Source organism: Equus asinus, chromosome 6, assembly GCF_041296235.1.
Source record: "Equus asinus isolate D_3611 breed Donkey chromosome 6, EquAss-T2T_v2, whole genome shotgun sequence".
NCBI classification, from domain to species: Eukaryota; Metazoa; Chordata; class Mammalia; order Perissodactyla; family Equidae; genus Equus; species Equus asinus.
The window spans coordinates 65,818,818-65,837,432 of NC_091795.1; the positions used below are offsets into that span (position 1 = coordinate 65,818,818).

An 18,615-nucleotide genomic window follows, 5' to 3' on the forward strand; every position below is an offset into this window, starting at 1 on the left:
TACAAAAGGTTTGTCTACACTGTCTGTCTCCACTTTCCCCTCCTTCATGTACTCTTAACCTTACTTCAATCCATCTTTTGACTCAACATGTCACCAAAAGGGCTCTTCTCAGCACCACCGGGGACCTCTGAGTCGCCAAATCCTATGGTCAACCTTGAGCGCTCATTCGACTAGAACAGCAGCATTTCATGGGGTTGATAATTCCCTCCTTGAAAGACTTCCCTCTCTGTTTTTTGAGACGTCACCACTCTCTGTTGGTTCTCATCCTACCTCTCTTGCTATTCTTTCTCAGTTTCCTGTGCTGGATTTTCATCTCCATTATCCTCTAAATATTGAAATGTCACAAGCCTCAGTCCTTGGACCTCATCTCTTGTCTATCTGTATTTTCTTCCCAGATGCTCTCATCCTTTTCCATGGCTTCAAATACTGGGTATAGACTGTAGACTTCCAAATGTATCTCTAGCTCTGAACTCCAGACTTGTATGTCAGACAGCCAACCTCCTACTCAAACACGACATCTGGATGTCTAACATGCACCGCAAGCTTAATATTCCGGAAGATGACTTTTGATTTTACCTTTTAAACCTGCTTTTCCCTCAGTTTCCTCCATTTTAATCAGTGACATTTTCATCTTTCTAATAGCTCAGGCCCCAAATTTTAGAGTCATACTTGACTTACACCCCACAGTCAATCCATGAGTAAATCCTCTTCATTCGACTTAAAGAGAGTGAGAACCTGGCCCTTTCTCATGATCTCACCTGCCACTCCCCTAGTCCAAGGCACTACCACCGCTAACCTGGATTATTGCAAGAGCCTCCTCACTGGTCTCCCTGCTTTTATTTACCCCTATTCCCTTAAAATAACCTCTCCAAATAGCAGCCAGAGAGATCTTTTAAAAATGCAAAAGGACTCATATCACAGCAACACACCAAACTTTCCAATGGTTCCCCATCTCATTCTGGGTAAAAATCAAAGTCCTTACAGCCACCTATAACACCCTGCATGATCTGACCCCCCGCTCCCCCCACTACCTCAGGCCTCCAGGTCCACTGTTCCTCCCTTGCCCACCCTGCTCTTTTCTCTCACCTACAGGGTCCTCCTTATTGCTCTTTGAAGGGGCTAAACATGCCACCCTCAATCCCTTTACCTTGATTTCTTTTATATCATAGTCCTTATCTGTCTTCCCAAACTAAACTTTGGAGCACTTAATGAGTCCAGTCTTGGCCTGTTTTGTTCTCTGCTGTATCCCCATCTCAAATAGTGCCTGGCACTGAATATGTTTTTAATAAAGGTGTTGAATGAGTGAATAAACTATATTCCTAATACGTAGTAGTATAATCCAGAGTAAATCATTTAACCTTTTTTGGATCTAATTTCCCTAATCTCTCAAAGGAGAGGTGAGCTAGATAATCTCAAAATACACATTTATTCAGCAAATATTTAATGCAACCTACTGTGCGCCTGGCAGTAGATGGGTGCTTCCGCTACAAGAAAAGGTCACAGTCCTTGCTCTCAAGGAGTTTGATGTCCGCCGGGAGAAATAGCCAAACGGGAAATTACCGCGGAGGGCTTCCAGAGGAAACTTCTGGAATACAGTTAGGTGAAGGTGGAGTGGAAGTTTGTTCCTGGCTTCCCACGTGCGCACAGGGAACCTTTCCAGGCCCTAAACCCAGTGAAGGCAAGGGCCTCCTGTTACGCGAGCAGATTTGGCTCCAGACTCTTAGTCCTATCGTTATCTTACTCCGGTGCCAATGCCGGTGCATTTACTGAAGGAAAGGGCGGGGTGGGAGTCGGAAAAGATGAGTTCAGTTCCGGCTCTAAAACTATACGACCTTTGCTAGAATGCATCTATTTCGTAAAGCGAAGCACTGCTTATGGACTTAGGCTTGGATCTACGTATTCCTTTTCACGGCCCCCAGGCCAATAATCACATCGTATATAACCTCGGAGGCCCGGAGCACAGTGCAAAGGTCTTCAACGTTTCTTCTGTCTCACATTTCTGAGAGGTACCGCATGTTCCTATCAGGTAGCGCGGCAACTTCGGCGCTGAGCAGGAAGCGCCGAACGTCAGCTGCAGCACCTGCACTCGGCGAAGAATCACCCCGTACACTCTGGGATCTTCACAGTTGACTCTTCTGGAGAGTTCCCAGGGCTTCTTGCAAGTTGGCCTCCCGGCAAGCCCCTGCGCTAACCTGGGAGGAGTCGACCTCTTCCGACTCTACCAACTGGAAAACGCAGGGGTGGAACGACTGAACTTGCTGAGATGAAAGATAAAAGCCGGAAAGAGGAGCGTCCTTAAACACTATATCAAGCTACTTTATCATTTAAACATGGCATGGGCTCACGTCTCGTCGGAGAAATAGGTTTTTCCATCTTCCAAGCTAAAGCAACATTTGTCTCCCCCTACATCTGGCGCGCCCGGCCATTGGTCTCTCCCGCGCCGGGCGACCCCGCGGTCACGTGCTCCCCCTGTCCTAGCCGAACGTGCATCCTGCTGTGGGGACGGTCGAGCCATGGCAGCCCTGCTGAGACCTGCCCGCTGGCTCCTCCGTGCCGGGGCGGCCCCGGGCCTCCCGCTCCCCCTGCGCCTCCTCGCGGGCGGCCCGGGTCGGCCCCGTGTTGCCCTCTGTCTGCCCGCCGCTCTCCCCGGGCCCGCCGCCGGGTGAGTTGCCCATGCACTTCCTCCAGCCCGCCTGCAGCGCGGGCGCCCCCCGGGGTCGGACGCTGGTGGGGACCGGGTCCCGCCTGTGCCCTCTCCACGCTCTCTTCGCCGCTCCGGGGCCAAGCTTCCCGGGGCCTCGGACCATGCTCCCCGCCTGGGGATTTTCGGGTGACGGGGTCGCCCTCAGAAGGTCATGGCCGCGCGCATGGCTTGCTTCCGGCTAGGATCCTGCCCTCGCCGCCCCGAACTGGGTCTTCCTGCTTTCGCAATACCAGTGGCCTATGAAGCTGAGGGGGGCTTTGAAGACTACTGCAGGGGTCAGGTGTTCCCCTTCTCCTTGGGCTTGACCGGCTTGGGTGCTGCCCCACGTGCAAGCATTTTTGGTGATCAGGAGCCACCTAGGATTTAGATATCGAGAGCTTTGTTTTTGGAGTAGGGGATAGGTTGGGAATTTGAGGTGAGCTAGAGATAGCTTAGAGATGGACGTTTAGTTATGGTCGTTTGGGCTTTTGGCTACATTTTCTTGAATAGTTTTCCTGCCAGTATTTACGATGGTGTGGTATGGGTTGGGAATTGTCACAGTAGGCTCTGTAAGTGTCAGTGAATGAATGAATGAGCACATACTAGCCACTCCGTGGGGATCTGGGGATGCAAAGACAAGTTAAATTCTCACTGGGTGTCAAATGTGTGAATAAATGCCCTCATGGATTGAGGTTTATTAGGAGATGGGTTTGATATAGACTTTGTGGGGTAGGGAGGGGATAAGGAAGCTTGATGAAAGTGTTAATGTGAGTAGTATTCTGACCCCCTGAGAAGGGGAGATGGGTGCTGAGGTTTTAAAGTTGGAGAAAAGCTGATTTTGAAAGACAAGTGTTTATAAATAAAGGTACTTTGGGAGACAGCATAAAGATTAAGAGCTAAAGATCTAGAATAGGCAGGGGCTGGGCTACAGGCTCTTCTGTTTATTTGCGTTAAACCATTGGACAAGTTACTGAATATCTGTGGGCCGCAGTTTCCTCGGTTACATGATGGGAGTAGTAATAGTGTTGGTAGTATTGCGTGGGATTATATACAGCACTTAAGGTAGGTCCAGGTACCTAGTAAGTGCTTTATTAGTTACTATAATAGTAATAACTCTGTATGATCTTTGTGGACCAGCCCAGAAACCTACTTTCCACATAAAATTATATGGAAGAGCTATTTTATGACTTAATGACTTCGTTATAAATCTTTGAAATGTAGCCTCCTTGTGACTTGGAGCCTGCCTAGATTTTCTCAGTAGGCCTGAACAGTTAACCTTCAGAAGTCATGCCTCTGCTTTTGCAAAACTACATCTCTTGGTTTTCAAAGAGTTTGTTTTGAGAAAGTTGTGCCAATTACTCTTATTTTTCTAGTCCTTATCATCCCTGTGAGGCCGGAGGAGGGTCGATGTTATCCTTCCTCTTTGCTACTGCCTTTGAGAAAAACGATAGAGGGAACACAGTCTAATAGAAAGGGTGTTGGTCTGGATATTCATCAGGCTCGAGTTCCGTTTGCTTGCCGTGTAGTCTTACCTAACCTCTTTGATCCTCAGTTTCATTATCTGTAGAGGTAATAAGACTTTTCCGCCTTCTTTGTAAAGCTGATTTTTTATGGTTGCTGTTCTTCAGAGAAGCCTTACATCAACACTCAATCTAAAAAATTACCTTATGTTAGTTTTATCACTGGCATGTCTCACTTGTCTCATATTATTCATCTGTTCTCTGTTTCCTTAGTAGAAAGTGAGTTGCATGAGAGTAGAACTTTGTCTTCTTCACCACTGTGTGCTCAGCTCACAGCAAGCAGTAAAGAAATATTTCTTCCCTTTTCCTCCTGAACACTCTTTCTGTACAGTCTCCTGTCCCACAGCTTGTAAGCATGCCCACATCTTTCCCACTTGAAAAATAAAACCTCTCCCAGGACTCTTGACTTACTCTGGATGCTTCCCAGCCTCTCTTCCCTGCCTGTACTCCTGTCTCCTTCATTTCCTCACATCGCATTCACTCTTCCACCTGCTGCGATCCCGGCACTGGCAAAAGCCAGGATTGTTTTATTTATTAATTTTTTATTGTGTACTTTTAAATTATGAAACTCATATGCCTTGAGGAACAATTGCAAAATACAGGGAGAAAGCAATAAACTAAAAATCACCCTTAATTCTGTCATCCAGAGGGAGCCATTGAGATATATATATCCTTCTAATCATTTATGTATGTGTGAGATGTAAGTTTATTTCACTTAATTTTTCCAAGGGACCTCTTGATTACCAAATCCACTTTTAAGGCCTTGACCTCTGGCATATTACTGTCCCCTATTTCCCCCTTCGTGAGATCCCTTTCTTGGCATTGATGACAGCCTCTTTTTTTTCTTTTTAAGATTGGTACCTGAGCTAACATCTGTTGTCAGCTTTGTTTTTTTTTCTTCTTTCTCCCCAAAGCCCCCCAGTACATAGTTGTATATTCTACCTGTAGGTGCTTCTAGTTGTGGCATGTGGGATGCTGCCTCAACATGTTCTGACACGCGGTGCCATGTCTGCGCACAGGATCCAAATGAGTGAAATGCTGGGCCGCCGAAGTGAAGCGTGGTAACTTAACCACTCGGCCACAGGGCTGGCCCAGCACTCTCTCTTGATTTTCTTCTCTTTAGGATTTTTCTCACTTGCTTTGTTGCTTCCTTTTTCCTGTGTTCATCTGTTAAATACTGATGTCCTTAGGGGTTTTGTCCTTAGTCCTTTTGTGTTCTCACTTTTTTTCATTCCCTCTGGGTGACCTCTTCCAATTTCAGGGCATCATCTTCTATCTACCTATCTGATGATGGCATTATTTCTCCTCTGGATATAGATTGTCTACTAGACACCTCTCCTGGTTGAACTACAGGTACTTCAAACCCATCACATCTCACGTTGGACTTGTCTTTCCTCCCAGATCTGTTCCTCGCATGTTCCCTGTTTTAGTGAATGTTGCCATTTTTTCCTGCTCCTAGAGAGCATTTGCATTTATATTTCATTGACATCTCCCTGCCCCGGCCTACCCCTGTGTATTGACTGCAGAAGTGAGTAATCCTGTTAAATCTACTTCATTTGGAATGAATTCCATCTTCCTCCAACCCCCAAAGCATTCCCTAGTCTCCCTCATATTTGATCCTGTCATTTTCCTACTTACAGTTAGACACCGTGATGGCTCCCATTAGTTCCAGGATAAGGTGCATCGTGATTTGGTGATGGTTATGGAGCCTCCATATGAGTTCCTTCCCATGGCATCCTATGTTCTAGCCATACCAAGTCACTACTTTGAAGTCCTCTATCCAGTCTTCTGAAACGATAATGAGCATGAGAATTCCCTGGGGATCTTGTTAAGATGTAGATTCTGGTTTTGTGGATCTAGGCAGGGGACTGAGATTCTGCATTTCTAACAAACCTCTAGATGATAAAGCTCCTGCTGGTCTTTGGACCAGCAAGGCTCTGATGGGCCATGTCGCACATCTCCTTGCCTTTGAATGTGATGTTCACTCTTGAGATGTGTCTCCCCTTCCGCCTACCGAAGTGTTCCCCTTCTCTCTTAATTCTTTCTGGACTGCTTCTCCCATTTGACTGCTCTTTTCTTGTGCCCTCTCTCAGATCCTGAATCGCCAGAGCATTCGTTAACAGGATTACATGTGTACCCACCAGCCCTCCAGACCTGGCTGTAAGCTCCTTGAAGGCTGGGACTTTGTCTTATTCTTTTTGCCTCCCTTGCTGTCTAACTTTGTGGCACATAATAGCTGTCAAATGTTTGTTGAGAAAATCTTAGACATTGAGGAAGGAATATTGTGAAATGCTAAGAAGTTTGAAGGGGTACTTAACCCATTTATGTAGTACAATGAATCTCCACAAATTCACCCTGATCTTGATTTCCGGGAATGTCCTGTCTGAGAAGGACAGATGAGTATTATAGAGTGAAATTATTAGAATTTATTAATGTTTTCAAAATTGAACCACGAAAAAGTATATATATTTTTCTTTTATATTCTTTAGTCTTGCTTTTCATTTTCCCATTTCAGGACTTCTTTTTCTTTTTTTAAACAAGTGTTTTCTTAAAAACCAGCTCTTAGCCTATCCTCTGTGGGAAGGTTGAGGGACAAACACTTTTGCTTTCTCTCACACTCTTTTCTCACACTTCTGAATCAGAAATTGCTTACACACTTCTTTTTTTTTTTGAGGAAGATTAGCCCTGAGCTAACTGCTGCCAATCCCCCTCTCTTTGCTGAGGAAGACTGGCCCTGAGCTAACATCCATGCCCATCTTCCTCTACTTTATACGTGGGATACCTACCACCGCATGGCTTGCCAAGTGGTGCCATGTCCGCACCTGGGATCCGAATCGGCGAACCCTGGGCCACCAAGAAGTGGAACGTGCAAACTTAACCACTGTGCCACCAGGCTGGCCCCTGCGTATATACTTCTTGTGAGAGTTTTTAGAATAATGCTTGCGTGCTTCAGATAAATGAGAAGCTTTGAGCCAAATCATTTTGGAAGTGGATCTAGATTGATGATTGGCTTAAAGGTGAAGATCACATATCGCCCTATGGCAGAATGATGTGACTTCTCCTTCTAAAGCTGGAAGAAAAGAAGGCTTTCCTTTGTTTGCCTCTCATTAAAAAAAAAATCTTCTTAAATATCAAGTCTGTCGGCATCCTTTGGGATTGTTGTTCAGCCCCTGCCTCCTGTGTGTATAAGTTTATCAATCACAGAGGGCTGTGACGGGCACATGTGCAACGAGTGTGTATGTGCTGTCCATAAGAGGAATATAATACTGTGCTGTTTGAGAGAGAAGAGCAATCATGTTTGTCTTAGGAGATCTCTTGAGTTTAAGAGGACTCATGAGAATGGTTAGAGTGTTCAGGGGAAGAGAAGAGCATGAAGAGACTTGGAGGCTGTACTTTTATCTGTGTGTGGCTGTGTGGGGTGGGACGTGGTGGAAGATGATGCTGCAAATGCCAGTTGATTCCTTGAAGCTGCCAGAGTTGGTTAGAAATTTGGTCGTTTGATGGTTGGAAGGCTTTGGAGGCTTTTGAGAGGTACAGGTCTTGACAAAGTTGACATAAACTATAGGAGAGATGGAGGCAGGCGATGGACAGACAAGTTAGGAACGACACTGATAATACAGATTAGGGCTAATAGGGCTTCAACTAGGTGGTGCAAAACTGAAGAAAGATACTTCCTTTTCTTCTTGAGAGAAGACAGGAGATTGGTGAGAGTGTTAGCAGAATTAGGAAGAACAGATTTGGAGATTAGGATAAACAATAGTACTTTTAGTTTAGATCTTCACTGTTTTCAAACTGTTTGTATGAATACGTCACATGTACATTTCATCTTCTCTGGGTGGATATTACACCTTAGGAAACTGAGGCTTAAGGGTGAAGTAGTTTATCCAGGATCTCCAGTTGGGATTCGGCTGCAGATACTGTGATTCCCAGTTGAATGTTTGGAGGATGTTGTGTTTTAGGTGCTGAAGGGATTACTTACGGACATAAAAACATTGTTTAAAAAGGCAATACCTGATTCATTATAAATTTAGGAATTAAAAACTGTCACAAGTTAGTAAGCACATGATAAGATCTCAGAATGTAAACTGTGGAAGGAATCTTTGGAATAATCTAGTTCATTCCACTCTCACTTCATAGATTCTGAAGAGTACCTTGCTCGATGCAACCAGGTTAACTGACTCTCCCTCACTTCCTGTCGTTGCTGAGACAAAGGAGACATACCTTTGAATGGAGAGGGCATCTGGATAGGTGGAAAGGAAGGACATTGGTGTTTCAAGCCAGGAGACTATTATCTGTGTAGAAGGGTTGTAAGTAGCTTTTTTAGTCTAAAATTCTGTTTTTTTTTTTAATTTTTAATTTTTTTAATTTTTATTTATTTTAAGGAAGATTAGCCCTGAGCTAACTACTGCCAGTCCTCCTCTTTTTGCTGAGGAAGACTGGCCCTGAGCTAACATCCATGCCCACCTTCCTCTACTTTATACGTGGGACACCTACCACAGCATGGCTTTTGCCAAGCGGTGCCATGTCCGCACCCAGGATCCGAACCAGCAAACCCTGGGCCACCAAGAAGTGGAACGTGCGAACTTAACCACTGTACCACTGGGCCGGCCCCTAAACTATTATTTATAGTTAATATTTTTCTTTACTTTGGTTTTAGGTTTAAACTAACATTTTTTATAACTTAATTTTATCTTAAGAATGCTAATAAAATAAAAAACTTGATGTGATAGTTATTTTTAAATATTTATTAAAATATCTACTGAAAGGGAAAATCTGTGTAAATGCTACCTAAAATCATTTTGCCTAGCAGAAGTGTGATATTTTGGGAAACAACTGCATTCCTGTTTTTCTTTCTAAGATTGTGTTATCGAGTGTTTTTGAAAATGGTGCACAATAGGGTTGAAAATATACAGGGGATGAAGTAAGCCCCTCTCTCGGGCACTTTTACGTGAAATTTTCTTATTACATGCAAGTGAGAATTAACAAATTGTATTGGTGGGACTTGGTGGCTAGAATTTGCAGTTAAATGAGCTGGGGGCCTTGGTGGTATGTATGTCTTTCCCCTCCACTACCCACTCTGGTCTAAGCTTCCGTTAGTCTCTCACCTGGACTATTGCAACAGCTTCCTAAATGCTATCTCTGTTTTAGTTCTTGCTGCCCTCTAATTTATTCTCCACTCAGCAGCTACACTGATCTTTTCAAAACAGAAATAGATCATGCCGCAACCCCTCCCTATAAGCCTTCGGTAGGGTTCTGATACAATTCTGTAAGCACACTCTATGACATTTGCACAGTGGTGGAATCACCTGACAGTGCTTCTCAGAATGTATCCCCATTGTTAAAGCGACACATGACTGTATAGGATCTTAAAGAGAGAACGACATGAAGATGCTTTTGGGGATGAATGATCTGGCAGTTGTTTGAAGAAAAGCTGAAGCTTAGGGGCCAGCCCAGTGGCGCAGCGGTCAAGTTCACATGTTCCGCTTCGTTGGCCTGGGGTTCGCCCGTTCAGATCCCGGGTGCACACCTACGCACTACTCATCAAGCCATGCTGTGGCAGGCGTACCCCATATAAAGTAGAGGAAGATGGGCACGGATGTTAGCTCAGGGCCAGCCTTCCTCAGCAAAAAGAGGAGGATTGGCAGCAGATGTTAGCTCAGGGCTAATCTTCCTCAAAAAAAAAAAAAGCTGAAGTCTGAAAAGCTAATTAGGGTTTTGTTGGAAAAATCCGTGTGTTCTGGATTGAGCAAGGAACTGAGAAATAAAGACATATTTGAAGACTCGATAAATGGGGTTTGAAGGGTGAGAGGGATTGAGCAATAAAATAATTACCCTAAGATTTCGTGCTTGAAGGAACAATGTAGTGGTGTAGTTGGTAGCAAGGGAGAAATTTGAAAGGAGTACCAACCATTTTTAGGAGGAGTCATTATCGTTTTGAATTTTTAACATGTTAAAACTTAAGTGGAATTGGTATATGTATAAAATGTATAAAAAATTATGTACAGTGACCAAGTTGGGTTTATTCCAGGTGTGCAAGGCTGGCTCAGCATTTGAAAATCAATTATTGTAATCAATCATATCAGCAGGCTAAAGAAAACTCAAGTGGAATAGTTAAAATAAGGGATTGGTGAGAATATAAAAGTTTGAGATCCCCGTTGCCTGCAGAATGGTACAACAAAATAGGCTGAGAAAGCAGCTTTCTGGAAATCAGTCTTATATTTTATAAGCCTGTCATAAAATCCAAATCCCTTACTTAGCAGCCTTTGGACGCATTCCATTCTCTAGTCTCACCTTCTCTGCCTAGGTTTAATTCTTACCACTTGCCAGCGTGAATCCCCTGTTTCAGCCAGATTGGTTTCCTTGATGCCCTTCCGCCATGTTGAACTCATTTCAGAATGAGACTAGCTGAGTAAAAATCCTGGCCCTGTCAGCCTGTCATTATCTAGCTTTTCTTATGACTTTGGGCAGTTTACTTTAGTTTTCTTATCTGTGAAATCAGGATTGTTTTCCGTTACCTAGCATGTATTACTAAATGCATAATAAACATTAACGACTGATTACACCTATTTACTGTGTATCTGTATCCTCCTTTAAACTCTGATGGCTCCAAAGTGATGCTAAATTGGCTTATAATAACTGAGTGGGGGGGAAGAGGGTGTATGGAAACTCTGTACTTTCTGGATAATTTTTCTGTAAACCTAAAAATGCCTTCAAACAGTAAAATGTTAATTAAAAAGTGCAAGCTTAAAAGGAGAGTCCCATGGAAGCCTGCTTACGATAGTCAGGTCCTTGTACCATTTTGAAATATGAACACCCAACTTTAAAATCGTTATTTTTTGTACTAAAGAGTTAAAAACCGTCATCACCAGTTTAAAAAAAACAGCAGAAAAACAAATAAATGCCAGAGAAAATTCATGGGTAACCTGAATATTAGTGGTGAGTATGGAGTCTCAGGAGGGAGCCTGAGACGTTGAACTCAAAAATGTAAAGGAGCCATTTATGACGCTTTGATGAGATAATAAAATTTTCCCTTATGTGGTTACATCAGAGTTGGTCATCAGAATTTGGAGGCAGTACATTCCAGCTGGTGCAAGATGGGTAGGAGCTAGCCTTGTATGGACCCACCTTAAGCCCTGGACTTGTTCTTTTCTTTCCTTTCTGTCACAACTTATCTATTATTCCAGGCTATGAAATTCTTGTTCCTTCAGTGTGTGTTCAAGTGAATTTAAGAAAAATTCTGGGCCAAATAATAAATGTAGAAAGAACCGTCACTTAGGGAAGCACTTGGTGAATCCTTTTGAAGAGTGAAGAATCCTTTAATTAAATATGTAACACTTCCTCACCCTCATTTATTGTATAGTGAATTCATATTTCAACCTAACTGTAATTAAGGCCAAGCACACTTATGTGAAGGAGACTTGGCTACCTTGAAGATTTATTTGTAGGAAAAATTAGCTGTAGAATGTTTAGAATGTTGTGCTGCTTTATTAACATCTCTGTCTTGTGCCTGAAATATGTTTGTTTGTTTGATCTTACTTTTTCTTTTTTGAGGAAGATTAGCCCTGAGCTAACATCTGACACCAGTCCTCCTCTTTTTGCTGAGGAAAACTGGCCCTGAGCTAACATCCGTGCCCATCTTCCTCTGCTTTATATATGGGATGCCTGCCACAGCATGGCTTGACAAGCATTGTGTAGCTCTGCACCCGGGATCCGAACTGGCGAACCCCAGGCCCCTGAAGCAGAATGTGCAAACTTAACCACTGTGCCACTGGCCCGGCCCCTGATCTTACGTTTTAAAACTGCATTTTAGCAAAGGCTTTATTTTTATTTTTATTTTTTTTATTGAGTTATTGATAGGTTACAATCTTGTGAAATTTCAGTTGTACATTAATGTTTGTCAGTCATGTTGTAGGTGCACCATTTCACCCTTTGTGCCCACCCCCCACCCCACCTTTTCCCTGGTATCCACTAAACTGTTCTTAGTCCATAATTTTAAATTCCTCATATGAGTGGAGTCATACACAGATTGTCCTTCTCTTGCTGGCTTATTTCACTTAACATAATTCTCTCAAGGTCCATCCATGTTATTGCAAATGGAATGATTTTGTTCTGTTTTGCAGCTGAGTAGTATTCCATTGTATATATGTACCACATCTTCTTTATCCATTCGTCTGTTGCTGGACACTTAGGTTGCTTCCACGTCTTGGCTATTGTAAACAGTGCTGCAATAAACATTGGGGTGCATAGGACTTTTGGGATTGCTGACTTCAGGCTCTTTGGATAAATACCCAGTAGTGGGATGGCTGGATCGTATGGTAGTTCTATTTTTAATTTTTTGAGGAATCTCCATACTGTTTTCCATAGTGGCTGCACCAGTTTGCATTCCCACCAGCAGTGTATGAGGGTTCCTTTTTCTCCGCAACCTCTCCAACATTTGTTACTATTAGTCTTAGATATTTTTGTCATTCTAACGGGTGTAAGGTGATATCTTAGTGTAGTTTTGATTTGCATTTCCCTGATGATCAGCAATGATGAGCATCTTTTCATGTGCCTATTGGAGAAATGTCTGTTCATGTCTCCAGCCCATTTTTTGATTGGGTTGCTTGATGTTTTGTTGTTGAGTTGCGAGAGTTCTTTATATATTATGGATATTAAGCCGCAAAGGCTTTATTTTTATGGTCTTTCACAGTTTATCAGATTTGGGTTTTGTAAAAAACTTTGGCAGATGTACTTCACTATGATTTTGAAATCTCTCTGTTAAGTGACCTTTGTTGTTGAACAATATTATTGTATACTAACCTGGACTTGACACATTGTTTTGGATGATTTAAAATAATATTATTTTGTGTTTGCCTGACTAACAAGGGCATAATTTAGTAACAGCTGATCCAGTAGCCAGATAAATAGCCAGAGAAAACCTTTGAAAATAAGGGATAATTGTATGTAGGAGTGTATCGTCTGTGGTTTTAGGTAGTAATCTAGCATTTGATTAATTCAGCTTATTTAACAAACTTTAATCAATTAGCCATCTACAACATGCTGTCATTAGGTTCCTAAAGATAAGACATTGTCTTATTTCGTTGGTATCCTGATGTTTTCTTTTGTTTTTCAATCTATTTACTTGCGTAGGTGGCATCATTGATGGCCGGAGTGGTTGTAATTTGTCCCAGATTACGGTGGTAGAATATCTAGTCTAGTATCAGTTTCTGCCTCTGTGTGTTATATAACCTTATGGTGAAACTTAATGGTGTAGCTTTCTTTAATGTAACATCACATACTTAATCATTCAATTCGTGACTGGTTTTCCAGGTTAATAACATAGGACAGGAAACCAACAGTTTCATTTTTAAACTCACTACTATGTAAATATTTGATTTGGTAATTGACTGAGGTAAAAATGTGCGTGTGCCAGAAAATGTGATTGTCATCCTAAAGGCATTCCTGGATTAATAAGTAGAGTATTTTTACATTATACTTAGTTAATATATGCTTAGTGTATATTACTTAGTTATACTTACTGGCTGCTATTGGAAAGTTTAAGATATTTTGGAGTAAATATGTAAATCTCTGCAAATTAGGAATTTTGTGTAAGGGATATTTGAATGCAAAGAAAGTTTAGATTCAATTCAGAGATTTATGACAGGGTTTCCTTCACACATAAGGGTTATTTTTAAGTCTGATATTTGTAAATCAGGTACAATCTGTATGTCTACAACATGGAAAACCTCTGACTTCATGCTTTAGAGCATTTGGCTTGCATGTTAGACTCTATTATTAAAATATTGAATGGTTTAAAGGTTGTTTGCTCTTTATAAATATACATGTACTAGTCTGACCTTACCTAATTAGTGAACATTTTTTCTTTTGACTTCCTGAAAATTAGATATGTAACACCAGAAATTTAGTTTTATTTTTGATGGTTGCAGTTGTTAAAGTAATTAGAAAAGTATGTAACTAGCATTTTGACAGATGAAAAGCAGATATGAATTGAGAACTGAAACATTATCTCTTTTTAACATCTGTTTTAACATCATATTTTTTTTTAACATCTGTTTCTTTTGGACAGATGGGAAATTCTTTTGTCCTGAGTGATCCTTTAAAAAACTGCATGATTTTAACTTGGACATTGATCTTCTTTTAAATTCATAATGAGCTTACCTAGAAAACACTGGAAAGTAGTTATCAAAATTTTAGATATATTTTAGTCTCTTGTCTCATTTATAGAGGTGAGAAGAGCTTTGTAGCATAAACTGCTTCATTTTCCTTCATGAACCTGGTTTTGGTTAAGGGAGATCAAAAAACACTTAAAAACACACCGTCTTACTGTCTTAACTTGAAATCATTCCATGTGAAAGGTTATCAAGGTACTGTCCAACAATTATTCAAGAGATTTACTTTGCATACAATTTGCATGTGTGCATGTGGTTTTACTTAAAGCAAAAGTCAAAACTTTCTTTCCTGCCAGTTTATACTTCTGAGCATTTTTGCTATTGCACTATCAATTTGTGTATTTAGTAACTAATAAAAAAACTTTGTATAAATTTTGCTCAAAAAGGTGACCTATATGGATAGTAGTTGACTTAGTTTATTACTAATTGTGTTTCATTTTATAGAGGGCTACTGAGCCAAGCCAGGCTGTATGCCATTGCTGCTGAAAAAAAGAATTATCTTCAAGAGGAGCCCACTTCTTCGCATAGAAGGAATGCCAGTCAATTTGATTGGGCTTTAATGAGACTAGATAATTCTGTCAGAAGAACTGGCCGCATCCCAAAGACTCTTCTACAGAAAGTCTTTGATAACACCTGCCACTCAGGTATTTCAAAGTGTTCTCTTCAGAAAGTTGAGCTTCATAAGTACTTGTTTGGGGGCAAACTCATTGTAGAGTGTGTTATTTACTACTTTTAATTTTGTTCTTTCCATCCTTCCTGATTTTATGTTATGATTGTGGTCTTTCTTTCCAATTCATCAGGGCAAAGTTCTGTGTAACTAAAACATTGTTTCAGATATTTATTTCAAAATCAGCAAACAAAAATTGTCTTTGCTTTCCACAGTTTGTAAAACAGTCACTTTCAGTGGTAAATTGGAAGATATTAGTTTTTCTTATCTTTCATTGTGTAGTGTCAGCTTTCCCTAAGATGATCACATATGACAAATTTCTAGAAAGACTGATAATCATTATTTCCCTTTCATTTTCACTTAGCTATTAAAATCTATTTGAGTCACTTGTGCAACTTTGATAATCTGCTAGAAGCTTGTAAGTCCTATACTGCCCCCACCCCTCAAAGCCCACTTGCAAACACACATGTAATTTTGCAGATAGTTTCAGAGCATTCATCAGCTACTTAAAGCCCATGCCTGGATTTCAGTCATGCTAAGAAGCTTTAGAATCTAATGATGAGGAACACCAAAGAGGTATCAGTTAAAATTAAGTGCATTTAAAGACTGTTTTATCATTTTCTCTGTTTGATTTATTCAGAGTTGTACAGCTGTCACTACAATCAATTTTAGAACGCTTTCATCACCCCAAAAAGTAACCTCCACATGCTAGCCTCAGCTCCAGAACCCCCATCCCTTTCAGCCTTAGGCAACCACTAGTGTACTTTCTGCCCTTGTAGATTTGCTTATTCAGGATACTTCATATACGTGGAATCATGCAATAAGTGGTTTATTTTTATTTTTGTTTTATTTTAAAGTCAGCTTTCAGGGACGTGTAGATAAAGGTCATGGATAAAGGGAGAAGGAAGTTGATGTTTTTTTGGTAACTGATTATAAACCTAAATTTCATATTCATGGGTTTTAGTTATACTGATTTGTACTGTTTTTCTTAAGATACTGAGAAGGGTAGTCTTTGAATTGCAGTAAACTGCTTATAAATTAGGTTCTTTGTATTTTTGTATTCTATAGAGACTTGCAGATTACATGGATTCATAACCCTAGCTTCTTAAGAAAGAAGAGTAAAAATTTGTAACTTTTAGTGATATCGTAAATGATACTTGTAGATTAGGATAGGATTTTTCTAGTTTACAGGGACTCTCAGTACTGTATTATCTTTAGTGAAATGGGAGATTTTTGAATATTTACAGATTTCAGTTTAAGTTTTTATATTTATCTGTATGATATTGGTACTATTTTAAACGTTATCCATTCACCTTTTTTCATAGGTAGCCCGGGTGGTAATCAAGCCTTGCTTCTACTGCGCAGCTGTGGTTCTTTGTTGCCTGAACTAAAGCTCTCAGAGAGAACAGAATTTGCCCATAGGATATGGGACAAACTTCAGAAATTGGGTATGATTCTTTGAATATATGTTGTGTATAAAAGGTGTAGACACTTTTAGTAAAAAAGAGTTTCTTTACATAAATGCTATAATTCAAATTTATGGAAGGACTACTTGATTTGTAATTTTTTTGTAATATGATTTGGTGAATTATAGTGACATCTAGGGGCATTAAGAATAATTTTCATGACAAGTATTACTTTTATGGTAAATTAAAAAGAAAAAGAACAAAATAGGAAGGCATTTGGTCTGTCAAAGTTGTAAATGCATACACCATTGACCAAGCTGTTGCTTTGTTAGAATTTAGATACAGATATGCTCACATATGCAAAAGGATATTCTTCATTGCGGTTTGTTTGTAACAGAAGACACTGTTGTCCAAAGACACTGGAACTGACTCTGATGTTCCTCACTAGGGGATTGGATGAATAAATTATGGATTGTACATAAAATGGAATACTGTGCAACTGTTAAAAAATGAAGGAGCTTGAGCTCATCGTACACTAATGGAGGATATTCTCCAAAATATAAATAAAAGTTAAAGTGCAGAACAATATTTATAGTATGCTACCGTTTTGAAGAAACAATCTGTATATATGCATACAATATTAAAATATTTCTGGAAGAGTGATGAAAACTGGATACAATTTTTACTTTATACCATTTTATGCTTTTTCAGTTTTGAACCATATGAATGTAGCACCTGTTCAAAAAATAAGACTATTTGATAAAATCCAGTGTTTATTCCTGATTTAAAAAAATCCTAATAAAAAATAGAAGGATGCTTCTTTAACATGTTAAAATCTAAAGCTAGCAACTAGTTTCATGTATAATGGCAGTGAAATAAGATGTGAAACAAATACTTAGAAAGTATTTTTTAGGCGATGTGACTATTTACCTTTAAAATCCCAGTAAATCAGCTTACAGTTAAGTAGTTGGACATATTAAATGTTAAAGAATCCATAACTTTTCCTAGTTAGAAAATAAAATGGATAAAAGGATCCAGTTAAGTATAGCACAATTACATAAAGTATCTAAGACTATCTTTCAAGAAATATGTAGACCTATATAAAGTGTAGAATAAAGATAGCTTCATTGTACAGTTTTTAATTTATGTAGAATTAATTTTGATGACTTTCATTTTTTCTAAATTTAAAAAAATAGAGATAAATATTGGATTTCAGAATAGAAAAGGGTTTTCTAAGTGTAAAAGCAGCAGAAAAGTGAAGATAAAGAATTGACTTTATAAAAGCTGGAAATGTATGTCATTAAGTCATGTAATTAAAAAGGACATTTGAACTGGGAGAAATACTTTTGAGAAGTTTATGTTCTAAAATCCATAAAAGCCTTTACACAGCAGTCAACACCTCAATGAAAGATAGACATGTATTATAGTCTATTATATTACAATTGCTCACAAACATATTTTCCTTTAAATATTCCATGTTTATCCTTAGTGAGGGTAGAATCCATAACTTCTTTGTTTTCCTCTTTGCCAGAGCACAAGGCTTTGTACATATGACACTTGATAAATACTGAATTAATATTGCCAGAAGCCTGCTAGGTTGCCAGCGTGACTCTTATTCACAGACTTGTAAAGTTGTAAGAAATGTTTTAGCTTAGGTAACATGTCCAAAGTTACAGAATGAGCTCTTGACAGATTTGAGACTGGAATTGAGACATCTGGACTGGAGGGGGGAATGCTGGAAGTGGTGGACTGTCATCTCAGTTTTGCCATGTGCTAAGTCCTTAAAAACAGAGTTTCTCTGCTGTACTTCTTTGGCCACACTATGGTAATATCTAAGTCTCCTTAACTATTTTTGTTCATATTGTTCATCTTGTCTGGAATGTCCTTTGTTTCTCGCTCTTTCACGTGTTTTTCAAGCCATGGTTTAGATCCCTGCATTCTGGAGTTTTATCTCCACTCCAGACTATTGTCTCTCGTATTCCCTTGGTGTTACCATCAGTTGCTTTGTATTAGAATTGTGTACCTGTGTTGATAGATATTCTTCTCTTGGAGGCTCATGATTGAATCTTAATCATCTTTGAATCTTTCCCGTGAACTTTTCAGCATTTTGCACATGTTGAGTATTAAAGTAGTATTAATTCAAATGGTAGAAAATGGTCAGGCAAATTTA

General features: G+C 40.0%; 1 protein-coding gene and 1 long non-coding RNA gene across 7 annotated transcripts in view; one reads left to right on the top strand and one right to left on the bottom strand.

Moving 5' to 3' along the window:
- Positions 1-2,329, bottom strand: part of LOC106826437 (uncharacterized) — a 37,842-nt gene extending 35,513 nt beyond the window's left edge. For all 6 annotated transcript variants that reach the window (XR_001396892.3, XR_011504061.1, XR_011504059.1 and 3 more), the window contains exon 1: positions 1,455-2,329. This is a non-coding gene — a long non-coding RNA (uncharacterized lncRNA). The remainder of the gene's footprint in view (positions 1-1,454) is intronic.
- A 123-nt stretch (positions 2,330-2,452) lies between these two features.
- Positions 2,453-18,615, top strand: part of LRPPRC (leucine rich pentatricopeptide repeat containing) — a 103,988-nt gene continuing 87,825 nt past the window's right edge. The window contains exons 1-3 of the mRNA XM_014833550.3: positions 2,453-2,662; positions 14,817-15,016; positions 16,365-16,487. Of these exons, the coding sequence (XP_014689036.3) occupies positions 2,514-2,662; positions 14,817-15,016; positions 16,365-16,487 (472 nt within the window). The 5' untranslated portion in view covers positions 2,453-2,513. The remainder of the gene's footprint in view (positions 2,663-14,816; positions 15,017-16,364; positions 16,488-18,615) is intronic.